The following is a 19,583-nucleotide window of genomic DNA, read 5'->3' on the forward strand; positions in this document are numbered from 1 at the left end:
AGGCTGCACCATCCATCCTCTCCTGGCCACTCCCTGTATTCCTATAGCAGTGCCCTCTCTCCATTGCTCTCCTCAGAAAACATGCATGGCTCCCTACTTCTCACTGAACAATTTCCAAGCTCCTAGGCAAAACATTCAAATTCACCTTACAATCTAGCCCCCTCCTATGTTACCTATTGAATTAGCACCCATTTCTTCCAAGCCACTGGACCACACTTTGGCCTCTTCTGCTCAAACTGCCCACCTACTGGCTCTCTGAGCCTGAACATATTCACTCTCTCCACCTGGCAAGTTTCTCTATCTCCACCGCTGTTGGACTCCTGCTCAATCTTCAAAGCCCAGTGCAAATACCCCTCCTCCACAAAGCCTTGCTCTCACTACTCATCACGCTAGTCTCACTCTCATTGTATGTTGAGGCATGTTCTCCCTTAAATCCTTATTGGCAATGATGTGTCCTCTTGAAGTGGGGCCCACATTTCTAACTCATACTTCCTTCACCAATTTAATAACTGTTTGTTGCGGCCTGGAGCCAGCTGCCAGGGATATGACAGTGAGCAAGACAAGCTGTTTCCTGTGCCCAGAGAGCTTACATTCCAGAGAGTGAGACAGATGGCAAATAGAGGAACCAAGAGACATAATGATCAAAGATTAGGAGGACTGTAGGAAGGCAAGAAAGGCAAGAAGGGGTGCTGCGAGGCAGGGACCAAGAATTCCCTCTTTTCAAGAGAAACAAGAGGGCTTCCCTGGTGGCGCAGTGGTTGAGAGTCCGCCTGCCGATGCAGGGGACACGGGTTCGTGCCCCGGTCCAGGAAGATCCCACATGCCGCGGAGCAGCTGGGCCCGTGAGACATGGCCACTGAGCCTGCGCGTCCGGAGCCTGCGCGTCCGGAGCCTGTGCTCCGCAACGGGAGAGGCCACAACAGTGAGAGGCCCGCGTACCGCAAAAAAAAAAAAAAAAGAGAAACAAGAGACCTGGATTTTTATATACTCTCCTAATTTTAAAGGTTGCAAGGTCAAGTCTTTCTCCTCTGCTCTCAGCTTCCCTCCCCTCCTAGCTTCCCACTCTCTCTGGAATGCCTGCCTCCTTCTCTCTTCCTGGTTACCCTATCAGCAGCCCCCCCCAACTCAGGACGCCCCACCCCTAGGGCACCCAAACTCCTCTGTGGTTCCCCTGCCCTGGCCATGCTCTGGCAGCAGCTGGCAGGAGGATGTAGGGAGCCCACTGCCTAGGATGCTAGGGCCAGTGGGCATCCCCTACCTGAGACCCTGGGCCAACCTCCCTGACGTTGGCCTCCTGGGAGTGAGACACCTGGAGTCCCCAGGGCCCCAGCAGTGGGAACCCAACACCCCCACCACAGGCCTCACTAACCGCATCTGGCCTGGAAGAAGTGAGGAGCCAGAGGAGCGAGACAGAAAAGGACGCTAGGGGGCCCTCGGAGGGCTTCCTCAGGTTGGTCCTCAGCTCTGACAGAGCTCTGAGGGATAGGTCTCTGTCTCCAGGGAACCTCTGGGCAAACCCTGCCGGGGACAGTTTATGCTCTCTGGAGCCAGAGTTCCCACGTAGATATCCTGGCTCTGCCACTTCCTGCCTAGTGACCTTGGACAGCTCCCTTCCCCTCTCTGGGCCTCAGTTTCCCATCTGAACACTGGGGATCAGAGCAGCACCCACCTCACAGGATAGTTCTAAAGATGACATGCACCTGGCACACGATGGTGCTCGGTGAAGGGCAGCTTTCCAAAGCCTCTCCCATGCAGGGCCTTGCCAGGTCCTTTCGAGGAATTGCTTTGTTGGGTGGCATCCTTCCATCTGTGTTTTCCCAGACCTCTGAGCCCTAGAGACAGCTTCTGCCCATTATAATTATTTGGACTCTGGGCACTGCCAGCTGAGAGGGCTCAGGCCTCTGAAGGGCCCAGGCTCCCAGTGACAGCTGTCATGTCTCAGGACGGAGGACAGAGCAGGAGGGCTGCCCTTAGTCTGCACCTGCTGCCCCCAAGCCCTGGGAGAGGGGCATCTCTGCTCACCACTCCCAGGATTCCATGGCCACCTCAGCCTCACTCTCAAAACCCAGAGCATCTTGGGAGTCCTGGGACAGAGTCCCAGGAAGTCCAGGAGGGGAGCAGGTGCCAGGTCCTGGAGAGGAGTCTGCCAGGGACCAGCATAGGGCTTGGATTATCAGCACTTGAAAGCACTGGAAAGCCAAGGAGACAGCCACAGCCTGGCAGAGGGCCTCCCACCTCCTTCACCTCCCAGATCCCTGAGGGCAGAACCCCAGGGGAGGGGACTCTCAGAGGGCCTGCTGCTGGCTGTGACAGTGACTTCCCTTTCCCCAAGGATCCTGAAGCTTCAGCCCAGCAGGCAGAAGCTGCGGGGTAGAGCGCCCTGCCGGCTCAGCCCTGCCGCTCAGCCCGGCCGCTATGTCCTGTCTCTGATAACCAGCTGTCAGCAGAGCCCCAAGCGGCGGGGCGCACCCGGGTTTGTTTGCCAAGCCCGAGTGTTGGAGCTTCCTGGACCCTCCTGCCCTGGAAGGGAGGGGGTCGGTGCCGCAGCAGGCCAGGTGGCATCTCCGGCGGAGAAGGGACAGAATCCCAGGGTGCCCATCCACGCAGGTCCACTGCCTCAGTGCCCCCATCTCACGGCACTCTCCTCGTCCCAGGCCCGCAGGCAGTCCAGTGGGGGTCACTGGGCAAGGGGCAGAGCCGGGCGGGGTGGTGCACAGCCAGCAGAGGAACGACAGGACGCTGGGTACTCCCTCACTCACCCACCGCCCCCCACCCGCACCCAGGCCCGATGCAGATATGGAAAGGAGTCGCTGGCTCTAGGGCAGGGAGGTAGCTGCCCCCAAGGGACAGAGGCGCTCGGACCCCGTGCACCCAGGGTAGGGCCCGGACCTCCTGACCCCGCCCCCGGGGAGGCCAGCTCATTTGCATGGCCCCGCCCGAGAGCGGCCATTGGTAGCGGCGGCGGGAGGCCGGGCCTGAGTGGTTGCGGGGCTGTGGGGCGGCGGGGGCGGCGGGGGCGGGGCGGCGCGGAGCAAGGCGCCTGGGAGGTAGCTGCAGCCGCCGCGGGACGGTTTCGGCTTAGGGTCTGGGTCTGGCTCCGAGGGCGCGGGGAGCAGGGTGTCCCGGGGCGCGGCGGCTGCAGCGGGAGCGTACTGAGCGCCCGCCAGCCCGCCTGCCATGTCCAGGAAAAAGACCCCCAAGAGCAAGGGGGGTAGCGCGCCCGCTACCTCCGCACTGCCCGCCACCCACGGGTCCCGGCCCGTGCGCCCCGGGACTGCGCGCCCTGGCCCCGAGGCACCTCCCAACGGGCCCCCGCAGCCCGGCCGGTCTTCGCTTGGCGGCGGCGGCGACTTCTACGACGTCGCCTTCAAGGTGAGCCGGGCACCCCCAGCCCCATGCCAGCGCAGCAGGTGGCGTCCGGCCGGAGCCGAGTGGGGAGGGGGTCCGGGGAAAGGGTGCAGGGCCCTGCAGACCTTCGGCGAGGAGCTGGCTCGAGCGGCACCCCGCAGCTGCAGTTGGCATGGCTGGCGCGGTGCAACACACACACACACACACACACACACACACACACAGAGCTGTCAAACCCGGGTTTGGGATACCCAGTATATGGCAGGGCCTGCCCCCTCCCTACCCCCCACCTAGCTGGCCGGACAAGGGGTCCTGCGGAAGTCAGAGCCTGGCAGGTGTCCTCTCCCTGTTCCCTTATGCTCCTGCCCCCACCCACGCTCATCATTTCCCATATGCTGCCTTCTCTCACCCCCAGGGTCTTTTGGTCTCTTCTCTTTAGGAGGCGAGACTAAGAAGAGGTTTGCCAGTTTGGTGGGGAATGCTGAGGCCTCCTTCAGGCCAAGGCAGAAGCTTGTGAATTGTGGGGGCGGGGGTGGCAGGCCCATCTTTGGGTTTTGGAGCCTTTGGCAACAGGCTGGGGGAGGGGAGAAGGAGAGGGAGGCCTGACTGCCCCTCCCTGTCCACAGACGTGTCTGAGCCTCTCCTCATGTCAAGATCTGACCCTCACTTGGCAAATTCCTCTAGAGCCTTGCTGGGATTGGAAGAAGCCCCCTGGCACAGAGGCCCCCCACCCAGACCTCCCAGCAGCCAACCCTCAGGTTCTGCTCCCCACTAAGCCCCAAATGCTCCCCTTCCAGACCAAGCATGGTGTCCAGGTAGCACCCTGGATGGAGGCAGCTACTCCCACTTCCCACTGATGGAGACAGGCCAATGTTCAGGAGAGGGGACAGAACCTTCTAGAGGTGGAAGCTGGAAGTCCAGGCTCTGTGTCTCCCCCAGGCCCTGCTGAACCTGCAGACTTAGGATACCTCTCTCCACTCCTGACCCTCACCCACAGCCCATCTGACCAGGCCAGCTCAGGGTAGACCAGACACCCCTCCGGGTGGGCCAGCACCCAGGTCCCCTCTGCTCTTTCTTTGTGCCCCAGGTCATGCTGGTGGGAGACTCGGGCGTGGGGAAGACCTGCTTACTCGTGCGCTTTAAGGATGGGGCTTTCCTGGCAGGGACCTTCATCTCCACTGTGGGCATCGACTTCAGGGTAAGAGTGGAGGCTGATGTCCTGAGCACTGACTGGGCCCAGCCCATGCCCTGGGCCCCCAACACCAGCTAATAGCTGCTTGAAACACCCCTGGGCAGCTGTTTCTCCATTATCCCTGTGGCACCGACAGGCTCATGAGGTGGAGCTCCTGGCTGGACCACCTGGCTCCCACAGTCAAGGTGGTTGAGGTGGGATGCCTTAACCACCAAGCTGCCTGCCTCCCGACATCTCAAGGTCCTGGAGAGAGGTGGTGGCTGTATACAATTGAAGCAGAGACGGTACCCCTGTGCCTGGGGCTGTATCTTGTGCACTGGGGGCGGTGGATGCTGGTGTCCCCATGGGAACTCAAGACCCATGTCCACTCAGGAGGCCAGCATCACTGCCCCACTGTAGAGAGGGGCCCTGAAGTGCCAGGTGGCCTGCCCAGGCCATACCAGAGAGATGGCTGTGGCATTGAAGCACACACCTGGTCTCAGAGCCAGGGAGAAGTCCCTGCCCTTGGGTGAGGAGGCTTATGGGAAATGCTCCCACCTGGCTGCTTTCCCTGGCGGAGCCCCCTCACCACCTCACACCCCGCTAGAGGGCTATGTCCTGGGGTCCTTCTGGGGGATATCCCTCGACTTGGCTCCCCAAGAGCCCTCCAACCCCAAGCAGCCTGTGGGGTCACAGGGGAATGATGGGGGCCACAGCCTTAGGCCTGCAGGGCTCAGGCATCAGTCTAAATTCCACGTGCTGAGGTGATGTGTTCTCAGCAAATCCCAAATTTGCATTTTTCTCACCCTTTCATTAGTCCCAGTCAGCAGAAGGCTGGCAGGGAGGCTCCTTCTGGGGACTGGGAATGGGGGGCTCCCTCCAGTCTGGGGAGCCATTCTCTACCCTGTGGGGGCAGAGCCCCTCAAGTCCTCTGGGATGAAGTAAGGGTTGAGGTGACAGAAGGGGGAGGTTTAGGCCCAGTCCTCTGCCTGTTCTGGACTCACCTCCCCGCTTCTCACCTCCCCTCTTGGCTCTGGGGCAGGTGGTGAGGCTGTGTGGTTCACACCCGTGTTCAGGGTGCCAGGGAAGGCGGGATGTCCTCCCCACCCTCCCTGCAGCAGGGCAGATGGCTGCACCCAGTTCCCTGGAGACCCAGAAGCACCCTGACAGCAGGCGCTGGATGAAGAGGGAGGTGGTGCTGTTTCTGCTGCCTGGGGCCTCAGCTGGTGGTTAGCAGCTCCTGTCCCCACCCCAGCAGATAGGAACCGGGGTTGAGCCACTCCCTGCTCTAGTCCTGAACTGAGAGGGCCTGGCTAGGGAGCATCATCAGCCAGCAAGCAAGCACATAATGAGCACCCACTGCGTACCAGGCCAAGTTCTGGGCTCTGTGCTTACTGCATGGGGCCCTATCCTCAGGCAGCTGCCGTCGGAGCGGGAAGAGAGGCTTTCAAATTACAACAAACACTTTAGCTCCTACCAGGCCAGACTCGTTTCTCAGTGTTTTTCATACAGTAGCTCATAAAGTAATCGGGGCAGCCATGTGATGAGCACTCTGGCTACCCCCATTTGTGGATGCGGAAACTGAGGCACAGTGTTAGTAATGGGCCTGGGGTCACACGGTGGGTGACTTCAAATAAGTCGTGCAAGTGGCTCTAAGCAACCGGAGCAGTGTGTGCAGAGCTGTGAGAAGTGCTGGTGGCCTGGGAGAGGGGGCTGGAGCAGGGCCTTGAGACCTAGGAGCAGAGTGCAGGGGCAGGCGTGCAGTGTGAAGCTGAACCGGCAAGTAGGCTCAGAGAAGCCACCAGGGCTGGGCACCAGGGGGAGGAGGGCAGCCGGGGTTAAGGAGAGAGAGGGGAGGGGCCGGGTGCAGAGCAACAGGACTCAGTGAGTGACTGGGGTGGGTGGCGACCGGGGGCCCTGCAGGGCAGGGAAGCTGCTGGGGCTGTGTGTCAGGCCTCCAGGAGGGGCAGAGGAAGAACCACCTGGCCCAGAATGGACACAGCTGGCCATGGAGGGTGGCAACCTTCCAGCCCATCAGGACAGCCAGCTGAGCGGGGGCGGCCTGGGCACCCTCTGTGCACGGGTCACCAGGAGGGGCTCAGCAGCAGGAGGTGTAGGAGGTATGGGGGAGAGCTGGGTGGACACCAGGACTTGGATTCAAGGGGAAGCTTTATCTGTAGGCAGAAGGCAGTGAGGTAGTCGGACAAGAACCAGGTGGGCTGTGGAGGCAGAGCCAGCTGAGGCCCAGGATAATGAATTAGGGACACACCAGGGGCCCCTCAGTCCCAGGCTCAGTCCTGGCCTGGCACTGCCTGCCTCCCCCACCCTATCCACCCCCTTCCCCCCCACCCCCTGCCGGAGGGTGGCACCGGTCTAGCAGCTGCCTAGGATGGTGCACTCGGCCCTGGGCCCTCCTTGGAGCTGGCTGGTTGTGTTTCAGAACAAAGTTCTGGATGTGGATGGCATGAAGGTGAAGCTGCAGGTGAGAGGTGACTGGGGGAGGGGGAATTGAGGGCAGGGGGCACCTGGGAAGGACTGGGCAGCCCTGACAGTTGCACCATGCCCTTGCTGCAGATCTGGGACACGGCTGGCCAGGAAAGGTTCCGCAGCGTCACCCATGCCTACTACCGAGACGCTCACGGTGAGCTCATGGGCACTGTACCCTAGCTCCAGGGAGTCGGGGCCACACTCCCTAGGCTTCTGCTTGGACAAGGGCAACCTGGGTGTGAGTGGGCACAAGTGTGAAGGGTGCGATGCACGAGGGTGAGGGTGATGGGGAGCCGCTGTGGGCTCTGCAGGTGTCCTCACTGGCCCTCTGCCCCCAGCACTGCTGCTGCTCTATGACGTCACCAACAAGGCCTCCTTCGACAGCATCCAGGTCAGTGGCTTCCTTCCTGGTGGCGGAAACAGGCCGAGATGGGGCCTGACCCCATCCCCAGCCTCCCTCAGGCACAAATGGCATCAGGATCCCAGAGTTCTGAGGACCCTACTGACAGTGTGGAGAGGCAAAGACTGCCCCTCTGGGCTCCTGATGGCCCAAGTACAGTGGCTCAGGTTGACAGTGAGCTGAAGGGGGCCGGGGTGACCTTCTAGTCCACCAGCCCAACTCCTTAGATAAGGTACCTGTTGGATCGCCCCTGCACGGCACATGGGGAGCACTAGTCCAGGGGCCCTCCTGTTAGCCAGACACTGACAGGCACTCTGTGGGGTGTGTCCTGGAGGGGGGCAAGGGGTGCCAGGAGCTCCAGCCTGTCCTCAGCTCTCGCCCCACAGGCCTGGCTGACAGAGATCCAGGAGTACGCCCAGCATGACGTGGTACTCATACTTCTGGGGAACAAGGTGGGCACCCCAGCCTGTCTCATCTACCCTGGCTCTACAGAGGGTGGAGGGTGGTAGGGGAGTGAGCTGGGGCCAACTCTCACCAAGACTCCTGTGCCAGGTGGACTCTGCCCAGGAGCGTGTGGTGAAAAGGGAGGATGGGGAGAAGCTGGCCAAGGTGAGCTGCGGTTGGGTGGGCAGCCAGAGAGTGCCCCTGGGGCTGCAGGGCCTGAGCTGTCCCCACCAGGTTGCCAACGGCCGTTTGCAGGAGTACGGGCTGCCGTTTATGGAGACCAGCGCCAAGACGGGACTCAATGTGGACTTGGCTTTCATGGCCATAGCAAAGTAAGTCCTGGCAGTTATCAGGAAGACCCCCAGACCCAGTGTCTGAATCCCCTTGTTGGGGGTACAGTCCACCCTATTCCATGGTCATCCCTGCCCCACAGGGAGTTGAAGCAGCGCTGCATGAAAGCTCCCAGTGAGCCTCGCTTTCAGCTGCACGACTATATCAAGAGGGAGGGCCGGGGGGCCTCCTGCTGCAAACCCTGAACCTGGCTGGGGACGGCCACCGGGGTGTTCTCCTGGAAGACTGGATAGAGTCTACACACCCCTGACTTCACCACCCAGCAGCCAGTCCCAGGTTGTCCGTTTTTAGGAATCCCAGGCTGAGCCTTGCCCTTTCCTCGTCTGGGCAGCCATCCAGAGCCTCAGTCCCAACAAACAGGCTTCAGGAAGCCAAAGGGTCCGCAGCCCTCCTTCACCTGCTGCTGCCTGAGGGCTGTGCCCCCAAGGCCTTCACAGAAGAGCAACCAACTTCTACACAGGAGGGCTACCCAACAATGTACAGACTGCCAGGCGCCTGGTCCTCCGGACCACGGTGCTCTGCCGCCCCCTCCTGGGCATGCCCAGCTTCCAGGCTGGGCTGCGGTGCCCGCGCCACGCGTACAGTGCCTAAACACCTAGAAAGCCATGTCTGCAGCTGCACATGTTGCCCAGGCAGGATTCCTGCCCACACCTGGGGCAGAGGGCTTCACCGCAAATCACATCAAGGATCAGAGCTGCCTGCTACCAGCCCACCCACCAGGAGGCCCTGGTTCAAACATCAACAGGGTCTTTCATGTTACCCTGGAGGATGCCAAGGCTGTGGCTTTGTAATGCAGTGAATACCATGTGGGAAGCCACAGAAGTCAGGCAAACCAGGACTGCCAGCCCTCACCTGCTGACCAGGGTACCATCTCAGCAGGCTGATACAGGGCCTGGGCTTGGCAAGGTCAAGCCAGGGGGGTGGGCAGGGCACTCCACCTTGTACTAAAACCTTGAAGTCAGTGTTTTGATTGAGAGCTTTTGTTTCTAGTCCTAGTGAATAAAGTTGTGTTTTCTGGAGTGCTTGCCTTGTCCATTGAAAGCAATGCTCAGGGACTGTTAGTGAGGAATTACAGGAATTAAGAGTTCACCACCCACCCCAAGGCAAAGGCACACAAGAAACCTATCCTTACAGGTAAAAACAGAGAAGGCAGTCCAAATGGGTGGAAAGTCACTGGCGTGAACTTCCATTTTCATGCTCTGCCCCTAACAGAGACTGCCCAGGGATGACCCAGTCGTCCCATGGAGTCCTCTGGGGTGCAAACAGGCATGAAAATAAAGACACGTGTGCTCCAATCAACTCACCACCTTTGCTTTATTGCTGAGCACTTCAGAGACTTACAGATGTCTTCTTTGAGGAAAGAATCCAACGAGACCAAGAATCCAGAAGAGACCAAGACTGTGAAACATGTGTTGGGCTGGAAAATCCCCTTGACCACAAGAATGAGGAAACCGTAGTCGCTTTGTCTTCCACCCAGTCAGGACCCGAAGCTCCTGCTAGTACCTCATCTTGAAGTGTCAGCAGGAGAATGGTTGCAGCTGCTCAGCCACCTTTCTCTTACCTCAAATCTCCCAAGTGACGTGGACCCCAAGAACTCTTTATTGGGAGGATGTGAGGCAGAGGTCTGTCTTCTGTAGCTTCTACAGGCTGGCACTGGGCTCGTGGACCCTACCTAACTGGGGCCATGGAACTCTTGCCCTGTCTTGTCCAGGGGCCCCAGGGTGACTTCTGCTGTTATTCCAGTAGGATCTATGTCAGGGAATGGCTGGAATCCCTGCATCACCATCATCTTGATGTGGAATTGTTGCAACCTGGAAGCAAACTTAACAAGCAGATTAAAAAGGCAGGGGCCAAAGTTCAGTAAAAGGATTATGGCAACTAGAGGCCCAAGCAGGGGCTAAGAACTAGGTCACACTTGGTAACATCTCCTTAATTGCAGTCTAGGTCAGCGCTTGGGTTACCCTGTCTGAAGGAGTGAAGTCATTTGGCGTGGTCACATTTTCTTGACGTTCTCTTCTACTAGCCCAGTGTTATTGATGTAGGTGCAACATGTCTTACTGATAACTGCACATACTCCTCGTTTGGCTAGGAGGAAGTCCAAGGCCAGTCTATTAGTCATCACTTTACTAGCCAAGGAACTTAGAGACAATGAGAGTCTGGTGAGTGCATTCCCTGTGGATTCACTCAGGACAGGGCATCTGAAAGATTGTGGAGCACCACTTCATGATAGACAAAGCCTCCCAAGGGGCCACCAAACCAACGGCAGCTCCATTTCCTGCTGAAAGGAGGACAATTGCCCTTTTGCCCCAGGGGTGGGTGATATTATAGATGGCAATCCCTGGGTTTGTTTGGTTACTAGTGTTACACTGTCCTGTAAACAGAGCACTGTCTATACAAGGAAAGGCCACAGCTAATCCCAGGAAAGGGAAAGAGGAATTGGGGTTTTTTTGAAGAGGACAGTCAGTTTGCACCTGGACCACAAAGGAATAGATGTCTGCGAGGGGCACATGCCTGACGTACTGTTGTGGAATTAAACTACTTTAGCAGAGTCCGCCCAAGGTGGGGGTTCCGGTACAGTTGGAGGAGAGGATCCCACCACTGAATAAGGGTGTATGAGTCTTTTCGAAGGCTTTGGCAGAGGCAAAAAACATGTACCACATGCGAGGAAGATGTGTGTTAGACGCTTGGCGCCAGGCCTGTCCAGGAGACACATCCCACCGGCCAACTGATCTTGGAGGAACCAATGGGTGGCATTGCCTGTTTGATCTTCGCAATTAAAATTATGGGTAATGGCGGTGATGTCAACTGCTGGTGCATTGCAGAATTTAGTTCCAGGCTTCTGGCATGGGCAGCAAGATGAGTTACCTTTATGACGGAGTACAAAACAAATATGCTTTGATGGGGGTAGCTTTGTGTGCTGGATGCACTGACGAGAGGGGTCAGGTCCAGGCATGGAAGCTGTGCCAAGGGCTGGATGTGGACTCTGAGGGGAGCAGGGGTCGCAGGACCTTCAGCCAGAGTAAGTTCAAGGTCATCATTACTGGGTATGTAGCTTAGTTCTTTAAGCTTATAGGCGTCACTTTGAGGATTGGGACGGTAGACCCAGCACTGAGACAGATTCTCTCCCTGAGCAATAGTTCTTTTTTTAAAAAAATATTTATTTATGTATTTGGTTGAACCGGGTCTTAGTTGTGGCAGGCGGGCTCCTTAGTTGCAGCTTGCCAGCTCCTTAGTTGTGGCATGCACGTGGGATCTAATTCCCTGACCAAGGATCGAACCCAGGCCCCCTGCATTGGGAGTGTGGAGTCTTATCCACTACGCCACTAGGGAAGTCCTGCAATAATTCTTGAGAGATTTACTATTGCGTTGGATCCTCACTCCCCTGACATGAATCCCCAAAGGAGGAAGAGAAAAGTTAGGGTGACTAATAACTTCATAATGACATCAATCAGAATTCTAATTTAGGAAGCAACTGGAATGCAAGTAGCGTTAAAAGAAATCCTGCAGTAAACAAGAGCCCAGTAGCAAATACGGGCTCCCAGCCTACTGTCACTTATCTTGCTTTTGTTACCCGGAGAACCCCAAAGAAATTAATGTCAGAGTGAGAGTTTACTTATCAATGCGGTTGTCACTGGCTTGGGGATCACCTTCTTGAAGAGATATTTGAGGTCTTGGGCAGGTTCATGGGAATAGCTGGGATGTGGATCTTCAGGTTCCTGGAACAGATCAGTGGAAGCAGGTTTAATTCTGGGTAGATGGACCCAACTAGTGACTCCATGAAGTTTAACCGCTGTAGGGGTGCTTGGCAAAACTTGATAAAGACTCTTGATTTGGGAGTACCTGGTCACCAGGGGACTCATTTTTCCAGGTCCCAGTACCCAGGGTTTACAATGGAGTAACTGGGGCTGTTATCTGGGGGGGAGGTGAACTGTTTTTCCATATTCTTGAATAGCCCCCTTCGGACCTGGCCCAGGTTAATAATGTATTTAAGGTGTGCCTAGGTTTCTAAGCTGGTTACCATGTCCAGGGTGAGGAATAGCCTACCATGTCATTTCAAAGGGGCTCAACCTAGTTGTTTTAGGGGCTGCCCCTAAAGAGTTGCTGGCAGCAGGTGGCACCCCTGCTATTATCAGGTTCTGATATTTCCTGACAAGAGCTTACCCAAGGTTTTCTTTAGGGTATGATTGGTCTGTTCCACCTTTCCTGAGGACTGAGGTCTGCAGGACAAATAAAGGTAGTATCTATTTCCTAGGGTCTTTTGGGTAACCTTTGCTATGAATTGAGGGTCAACTGTCAATCTGGAGGTGTCAGGGCAACCCAAACCTAGGGATAATTGCCTTCAGAAGCGCTCTAGCCACTTCAGTTGCCTTTTCTGTGCTAGTGGGAAAGGCCTCCACCCACCCAGTAAAACTACCCACAAAGACTAATATTTGAAGCCCTGGAAAGAAGCCACCTGAGTGAAATCCATTTGCCAGTCCTCTCCTGGCTAAGGCCCATGTTGCTGGACTGGGCTCACAAAATGCGGGGGAGGGGCTTGAGATGGCCTCCTTATTATGGGTGGCACAGAGGGCACAGGCTCGAGTAACCATTTGATCATATCTGGGAGTCATTTTCTCCTTAAAAGCCAGAAAAGCACTGTAGACATAGTATCCTTCCCCAGATGGAGAAAAATCATGTAGCCCTTGAATTTTCCATTGGTCAGAAAAAGCGATTGATGCGCCAACAGACTTCTGTTCCCTTAGTTCACCCTTTTTCTTGCGCCCAGGTTTCCTCAGTACCTGGGCATGTCAGAAGGGGTAAGGGATGGAATTAATGTCATTTGTTGTATCAAGACTGCTTTCTCTGCTTCTCCATCTGCCCTGTTGTTCCCTTTGATAATTTGGGAGATTCCCTTTTGGTGTCCATGGCAGTGAATGACTGTTACTTGATTTGTTTGGTTTTTGAGCTGCCTCTGTGAGATCTCAGCCCCATACTTTACAGGGGAATTTTTTGCATTCAAGTCCTCTTTCCATATGGCTCCATTGGCATGTAGAACGAGGTAGGCATACACAGAGCCTGTGTATATAATTTTTCCTTCCCCTAGGGTTAAGGCTTGGGTTAGAGTTCGGCCTTCTGGGCTGCCATGTTGGGCAGCACAAAGTTTTCACCTCTATGATGCTCTGCCCTCCTGAGCCCGTCCTTAATGAACTGCCATCAGTAAACCATTCTTCCTCAGGATTGTCAATGTCTTGATCTGTCATATGAGGCCTATAGGGACAAACCTGGTCAAGGTAGGAATGTATTACCTTTGGGACTTCAGCAGGCATCAGTGTAGTTGGTTTGAGGGTGTGGCAATTTTTAAATTTTATTGATGTAGAGTTGATTTACAATGTTGTTAGTTTCTGGTGTACAGCAAAGTGATTGTTATATGTATATATTTTTCCATCTTTTCCATTATGGTTTATTACAAGATACCGAATAGTTTCTTGTGCTATATAGTACGACCCTGTTGTTTATCTATCCTATATATTAGTTTGCATCTACCCCAAACTCCTAGTCCTTCCCTCCCCCAGGCCACAAGTCTTTTCTGTCTTGAGCCTGTTTTTGTTTCAGATGTTCCTTTGTGTTGTAGTTTGGATTCCACAAATAAATGATATATGGTATGTCTAACTTACTTCGCTTAGTATTTCTAGGTCCATGTTGCTGCAAATGGCATTATTTCGTTCTTTTTAATGGCTGAGTAGTATTCCATTGTATATATCTACATCTTTATCCACTACTCTACTGGACATGTAGGTTTCCGGGTCTTGGTTGTTGCCAATAGTGCTGCAGTGAACACTGGGGTGCATGTATCTTTTCAAATGTCTGGGTATATGCCCAGGAGTGGGATTGCAGGATCCTATGGCAACTGTAGTTTTAGGAACCTCCATACTGTTTTCCATAGTGGCTGCACCAATTTACATTCCCACCAACAGTGTAAGAGGGTTCCGTTTTTCTCAGTGTTGGGAGTTTTGAGGGTTACCTCTTGGGAGTCAAGAAGTAAACTCTGGTACTTAGTACGGTGGCCTCTGATCTCTAGAGTCCTTTGTACTTGATGTTGGGGGGCAGGGGTCTGGACTTCAGTGGCTGTCCAAGGTAAGCTTGTTAGCTTCTTCCACTGATAAAGTGGTGGCAGCAGCCAGGCCAACCTCGGGGCACATCATCTAGTTGTGTGGAAAAATAGCCTATTGGCTGAGGAACTTCTAGTTTCTTTTAGGACCCCCAGAGCTTTTAGGGGGTTAGGACTTCTTACAAAATGAATGGCTTTTTAAAACTGAGGAGACCCAGAGCAGGAGCTTTAATGAGGACCTGTTTGATACTATTAAAAGCCTTTTCCTGTGTTCCTCAGCCCAATGTTATGGTTCTGTATCTGGGCTTTTTTTTTTTTTTTTGCGGTACGTGGGCCTCTCACTGTTGTGGCCTCTCCTGCTGCGGAGCACAGGCTCCGGACGCGCAGGCTCAGCGGCCATGGCTCACGGACCCAGCCGCTCCGCAGCATGTGAGATCTTCCCGGACCGGGGCACGAACCCGTGTCCCCTGCATCGGCAGGCGGACTCTCAACCACTGCGCCACCAGGGAAGCCCTGTATCTGGGCTTTTAATAGCTTCATATAGGAGCTTAGACATTAGCCCAAACCCTGGGATCCAGAGTCAGCAAAACCCTGCCTTTTTACCTTTGTAAAAAGGTACAAAGAAACGTCTTTGGGGCACTTAGGCCTAACACTTTTCTATCTTGCGACAGCTGTCTACTTCCAGGGTTTATAACGTGTCCCATGTACTTAACTTGTTGCATTGAGATTTGTGCCTTTTTCTGGGAGACCCTGTAACCCTGGACCTCAAGGAAATTAAGAACTTCAATGATGTTCTCACTTGAGCCTCCACAGTGGGGCTACATGTTAATATATCATCTGCATACTGTAGCATAGCCCCTTTTAGGCCTATTTCCCTTGGTTCCCTTCCTAGGGCCTGGGCAAACACTGTGAGCTGCACCCAAACCCGTGGTAGGTAGTGCTGTCCAGGTGTATTGTTGCATTTGGCCCGAGTGGGGGTTAGTCCACTCGAAGGCAAACAAATATTGTGAGGGATGAACTGGGATGTAAAAGGCGGCATCCGTAAGGTCGAGCACAGTAAACCATTTACCATTTTCAAGGATTTGGGCTAGTATCTTATAAGGATTGGCCACAAGGGGGAGTATAGGAACCACTGCCTCTTTTTTTTTTTTTTGCGGTATGCGGGCCTCCCACTGTTGTGGCCTCTCCTGTTGCGGAGCACGTGCAGGCTCAGCGGCCATGGCTCACGGGCCTAGCCGCTCCGCGGCATGTGGGCTCTTCCCAGACCGGGGCACGAACCCGTGTCCCCTGCATCGGCAGGCGGACTCTCAACCACTGCGCCACCAGGGAAGCCCCCACTGCCTCTTTTACTGTTGAGGTCTTGCACCACCCTATATCCCCCCATGAGGCTTAACTGACAGAATAGGAGTATTGCATTGAGACTGACAAGGAACCAAGAGGCCATATTTTAAGAATTTATGTATATGGGGTTGTAACCCCCTTTTTGCCTCTAACCTAATGGGGTACTGTCTCTGGTTAGGGTAAGCAGCTTCTGGCTTAAGGCTAGTTTCTGCAGGTTGGGCATTTATAGCCCTCCCAGGGACTCCCCTTTGTCCAGTTTGCTGCAGGGTTCACTGCTTGTAGAATATCGCTGGGAACAAGCCCTTGCTCTTGTGTTGATCTGCCTTAGCCAGGGTTAAGATAAGGGGCTGCTCTGCTCGGGGCCTCCTAACAGTAATATCGCCTTGAAGGAGCCCAAAAGATCTCTCCCTAGTAGTGGGGTAGGACACTCAACTAAAAAGGCATGTTCAAAATGGTAAGTGAGAGCCCCAGTGAAGTGAAGGGTACAAGGCTTTCCATTAACACCAGTCACTGCAGCTTTTAGAGGAAAGAGGCCCAGCGTGAGAAATCAGGTCAGAGTAAGTGGCTCCTGTATCAATTTAAAAAATTGATCTTACCTGCCACCAGGGGCTCCCCAAGGGAGATAGACATCTTGTGGGGTCGGGGCGGGGGGAGCCGCCAGAATCCCTGGGTTGCTTCAGTCATCCAGCATGGCCATCTCAGGAGCAGGAGCCCCCATTCCCCTTGGGGACCAAGGGCAGTCCCATCTCCAATGACTGGTCTGTTTGCAGACTGGGCAAGGCCCGGAAGCTTCTTCTGGTACTCATGGGCCCAATGGCCAGGTGACTTGCATTTGAAGCATTCCCCCTTGGTCTCGCCTCTGGACTGATGGTTCAACTTTCCTGCCCGCTTTGGGTTGCCCTGAGGTTGCAAGGCATGGCTGACAGCAACAGCTATCAGTTTAGCTTGAGCTTCGGCCTGCCTTTTTCCATGTTGAGTTCTATCCTCTTCCTCAGTTTGGTATCCATTATTAAATATTCCAAAGGCCAGCTCTAGGAGTTTGCGGGCCTAACTGTAACTTTTGCAGTTTTTGCCTAACATCAGGGGCAGCAAGGACTGAACCTTGGGAGCAGAGAGATCTGTTAGCAAATTTTCTAAAAAGCCTCCACAAGCTGTCCCTGAAAGAGAACAGGGCTTTCTTCTTCCTCTTGGGTCACTTCCTTGACCTTTTCATAGTTGACTGGCTTCCAAATGCACTTTCTCGTTCCTTCTAATAGGCACTGGACCTTGTGTTTCCTGGCCTTTCCTCCCCAGGCAATTATAATCCCAAATGGGCTTATATGATTTGGGACTGCATCCGGAACAACATAAATGTGGGGCTGGTCCCTGGCAAACTGGTCAGCGTACACCTGTGCTGCTGCCCATATCCTCTGCTTCTCCTCATGGGTACAGGAGGTAGGTAAGACCATTTGGACGTCCTTCCAAGTTAAATCAAGGGCCAGGGTTAGGGCCTGAAATCCCCCGTGAAGCTACTAGGGTCTTCAGAAAATTGGCCCAGTCTGTGTTTGCAATGGGCTAAATCGATTAAGAAGGGCGCATGTGCTCTTGATTGTGCCTTTGCCATTTGCCACTTCCCTAAGTGGGCATATTCTCCCTGATCCTGGGTGATAAGAAGTTCCACTATGGCTTACTCCAGCAGGACCAGCATTTTCAACCTGGGGTATCGTTGGGTACAGAAGAGCATAGGGAAGAAGGGTTTGGGATTGGCCAAGGGAAAGTACAGGTACTTGTAGCGTAGAAAGGGCTCTGTTTCCCCCTTAAGAGTTGGGATGTAGTTAAGAGAAGATTGTCTATCTAGAATAACGGGAGGGTTCTCCGATTCCCCAGGTCTCTGATTACAGGAGCTGCACAGAGTGGGATTACTGGAGTTGGGCGCAATGGAAGGTAGCACGAGGGCAAAGGAGTGTCGGTAGATGGAGACAGACTAGGCAACAGAAGAGTCCAAACTCATTCACCCTGCTTTCTTGGTAACAAAAATAAAACCTTTAGAGTCCTGTGAATTCTACCCGACATAGCACTGGATTTGGCAATGTTGCGGGAGCAGTTTAGGAATAAGGTTCAAGAAATCCTTTCCCCAAATGGCGCAAAATCCCAGCTTCCCGCCAAAGAGGGGAGCCTTACAAAAGAAAAGAGGCAGAGAGAGGGAGAAGCCAGCGGTCTCCAGGCGCAGCTGGGCAAGGCCCGTCATCTACCTTGAATCCAGGGATCCGAGTCGGGGCACCAAGGCCCCTAGACTGATGCTGATTTACCTCAAGGTCTCCAGCCGGATCACCGACAGTCCTGAAAGTCAGAAACCGCCCAAATGCAGACAGATGCCCAATCCTGCCATTTCCGGCAAGACCTGTTTTCACCCCCCAGGCCCTTCCATCAAGGAGGCGCACCCTAAAGCCTCAGTCTTGCAAAATAATCAGACTGCGCGTGCAGTTTTCATACGAGGTGTCAGAAATTAAAGCAATTCATCACAGGCTCGGAACTGAATTTGGGAAACCAGGCCCAACCCAGCCTTACCTATACAGAGAAGCAGATCTGGAGATTCCGACTTCCCGACGAACTGGGGGGAGGGTGAAGCAGAAACGTGTAGAACGCTGAGGACCAAGATGGGTCTCAGGCGGAGGCTGGACCCGGGGGCTAGGTTGGCTGGCAGGTTTGGGCCACTTCCCTAACCCCCCTCTGGGCCCGGTTCCTCCCTCGACCGTGGCGTACGGAACAAGAAACAACGACCTCCGCAACCTCGTACTTGATCCGGAAAGAACGCAGGAGCCTAAGGCTCAAGCTTTTATAGAAACTGCCCCACCTCTGCGATTGGGCAATCTCAGCGGAAGTATCTCCCCTCTTCACCGCTGATACGCTCCTTTCTCTACTCTCCAAGTCTCCACCAATCGAGCCTTGACATTTCTTTTGGGGGCGGTCTCCCGGACCGGACACCCGAAGCTCCACCCTTTTGCAGAGGCCATTGAACTTAACTGTGAGCGACGGATATATATAGCCAATCAGAGTCCGATCTGCAACATAGAGTGATTCTGAAGCCACCAATCCCGCCCCGCAACATCTGAGCCGCCGGAAGTCGTAGTTTCTGAAGAGCCTCGAGTAAGGCGGCCGCCTGGGGCCCCGAGAGCCAGGGAACTGCAAATCCCGGCGGGCACAGCGCCTGAGCGCTTCCGGCTCGAATGTCCTGTCCCTTTCCCGGCCAGCGGTAGAGGGGGCACGATGAAGCGGGAGGGTGGCGCTGCGGTTTCCAAGCGGCCACGGGCGGGTGAGTGTCCTAGCGGCGTGCCTGGCCTGGGGCTCGCGCCTTGGGCCCGCGTCTTGTGCCCGCGCGGTGGGGCGGAGGGCCGGCGTGTTGGTGTCTGGGGAATGGGTCGGGCCTGGGGGGCGGGGCTGAGACGCTCCGGGGTCTCCCCGGTCAGTCCGTCTGTCTGTCAGCGGGTCCGTCACTCATTCCCTTTCTCCATTCTCTCCTTTATTCATTCCTTTTTCCTGCGTTTACTGATCGCCGCCGGGTGCCCAGCACTGTCGTAGGCGCGGGGAGACTGCGGAGAGCATGATCCCAGTTCTCCTAGGCTCTTCTCGTGCAGGGTTTGTCAACCTCGCCACTCTTGATACTCGTGCCCATCATTCCCTGCGGTGCCTTGTAGGGTGTTGAGCAGTATCCCTGGTGTCCACCCACTGGATACCAGTAACCTCCCCCACCCCCGAGGTGACAACCAAAAATGTCTCCAGACATTTCCAAGCGTACCCGCTTTGAGAACGGGTGATCTAGAGAGGGGCGCGGGATTGACAATACACAGACACAGTCATGAAGATTTGTGATAGGTGCCATGAAAAAAAGAAGCAAGGTATTGAGAAAGAGAGTACCGGGGGCTCCTGAATGGCTTGGGGAGGGGGCACCTACAGTGAGCATCCCGTCCTGGAAA

At 55.0% G+C, this 19,583-nt stretch overlaps 1 protein-coding gene and 1 long non-coding RNA gene across 2 annotated transcripts; one reads left to right on the forward strand and one right to left on the reverse strand.

Moving 5' to 3' along the window:
• Positions 1-3,177: 3,177 nt before the first annotated feature.
• On the forward strand, positions 3,178-8,386 carry RAB26 (RAB26, member RAS oncogene family; the record flags this gene model as incomplete). The annotated part of the gene is made up of 9 exons (XM_079720009.1): positions 3,178-3,372; positions 4,436-4,546; positions 6,960-7,001; positions 7,094-7,160; positions 7,345-7,397; positions 7,793-7,858; positions 7,959-8,015; positions 8,106-8,182; positions 8,284-8,386. 9 exons carry the CDS (start codon positions 3,178-3,180, stop codon positions 8,384-8,386), a joined length of 771 nt encoding a protein of 256 aa, XP_079576135.1.
• A 963-nt stretch (positions 8,387-9,349) lies between these two features.
• On the reverse strand, positions 9,350-18,394 carry LOC307062608. Its single transcript, XR_013811220.1, has 3 exons — positions 18,178-18,394; positions 17,862-17,949; positions 9,350-10,023 (listed from the first exon to the last, which is right to left on the reverse strand). It is a non-coding gene; the product is annotated as an uncharacterized lncRNA (long non-coding RNA).
• Positions 18,395-19,583: the final 1,189 nt, after the last annotated feature.

Source organism: Hyperoodon ampullatus (assembly GCF_949752795.1).
Source record: "Hyperoodon ampullatus genome assembly, chromosome: 14".
NCBI classification, from domain to species: Eukaryota; Metazoa; Chordata; class Mammalia; order Artiodactyla; family Ziphiidae; genus Hyperoodon; species Hyperoodon ampullatus.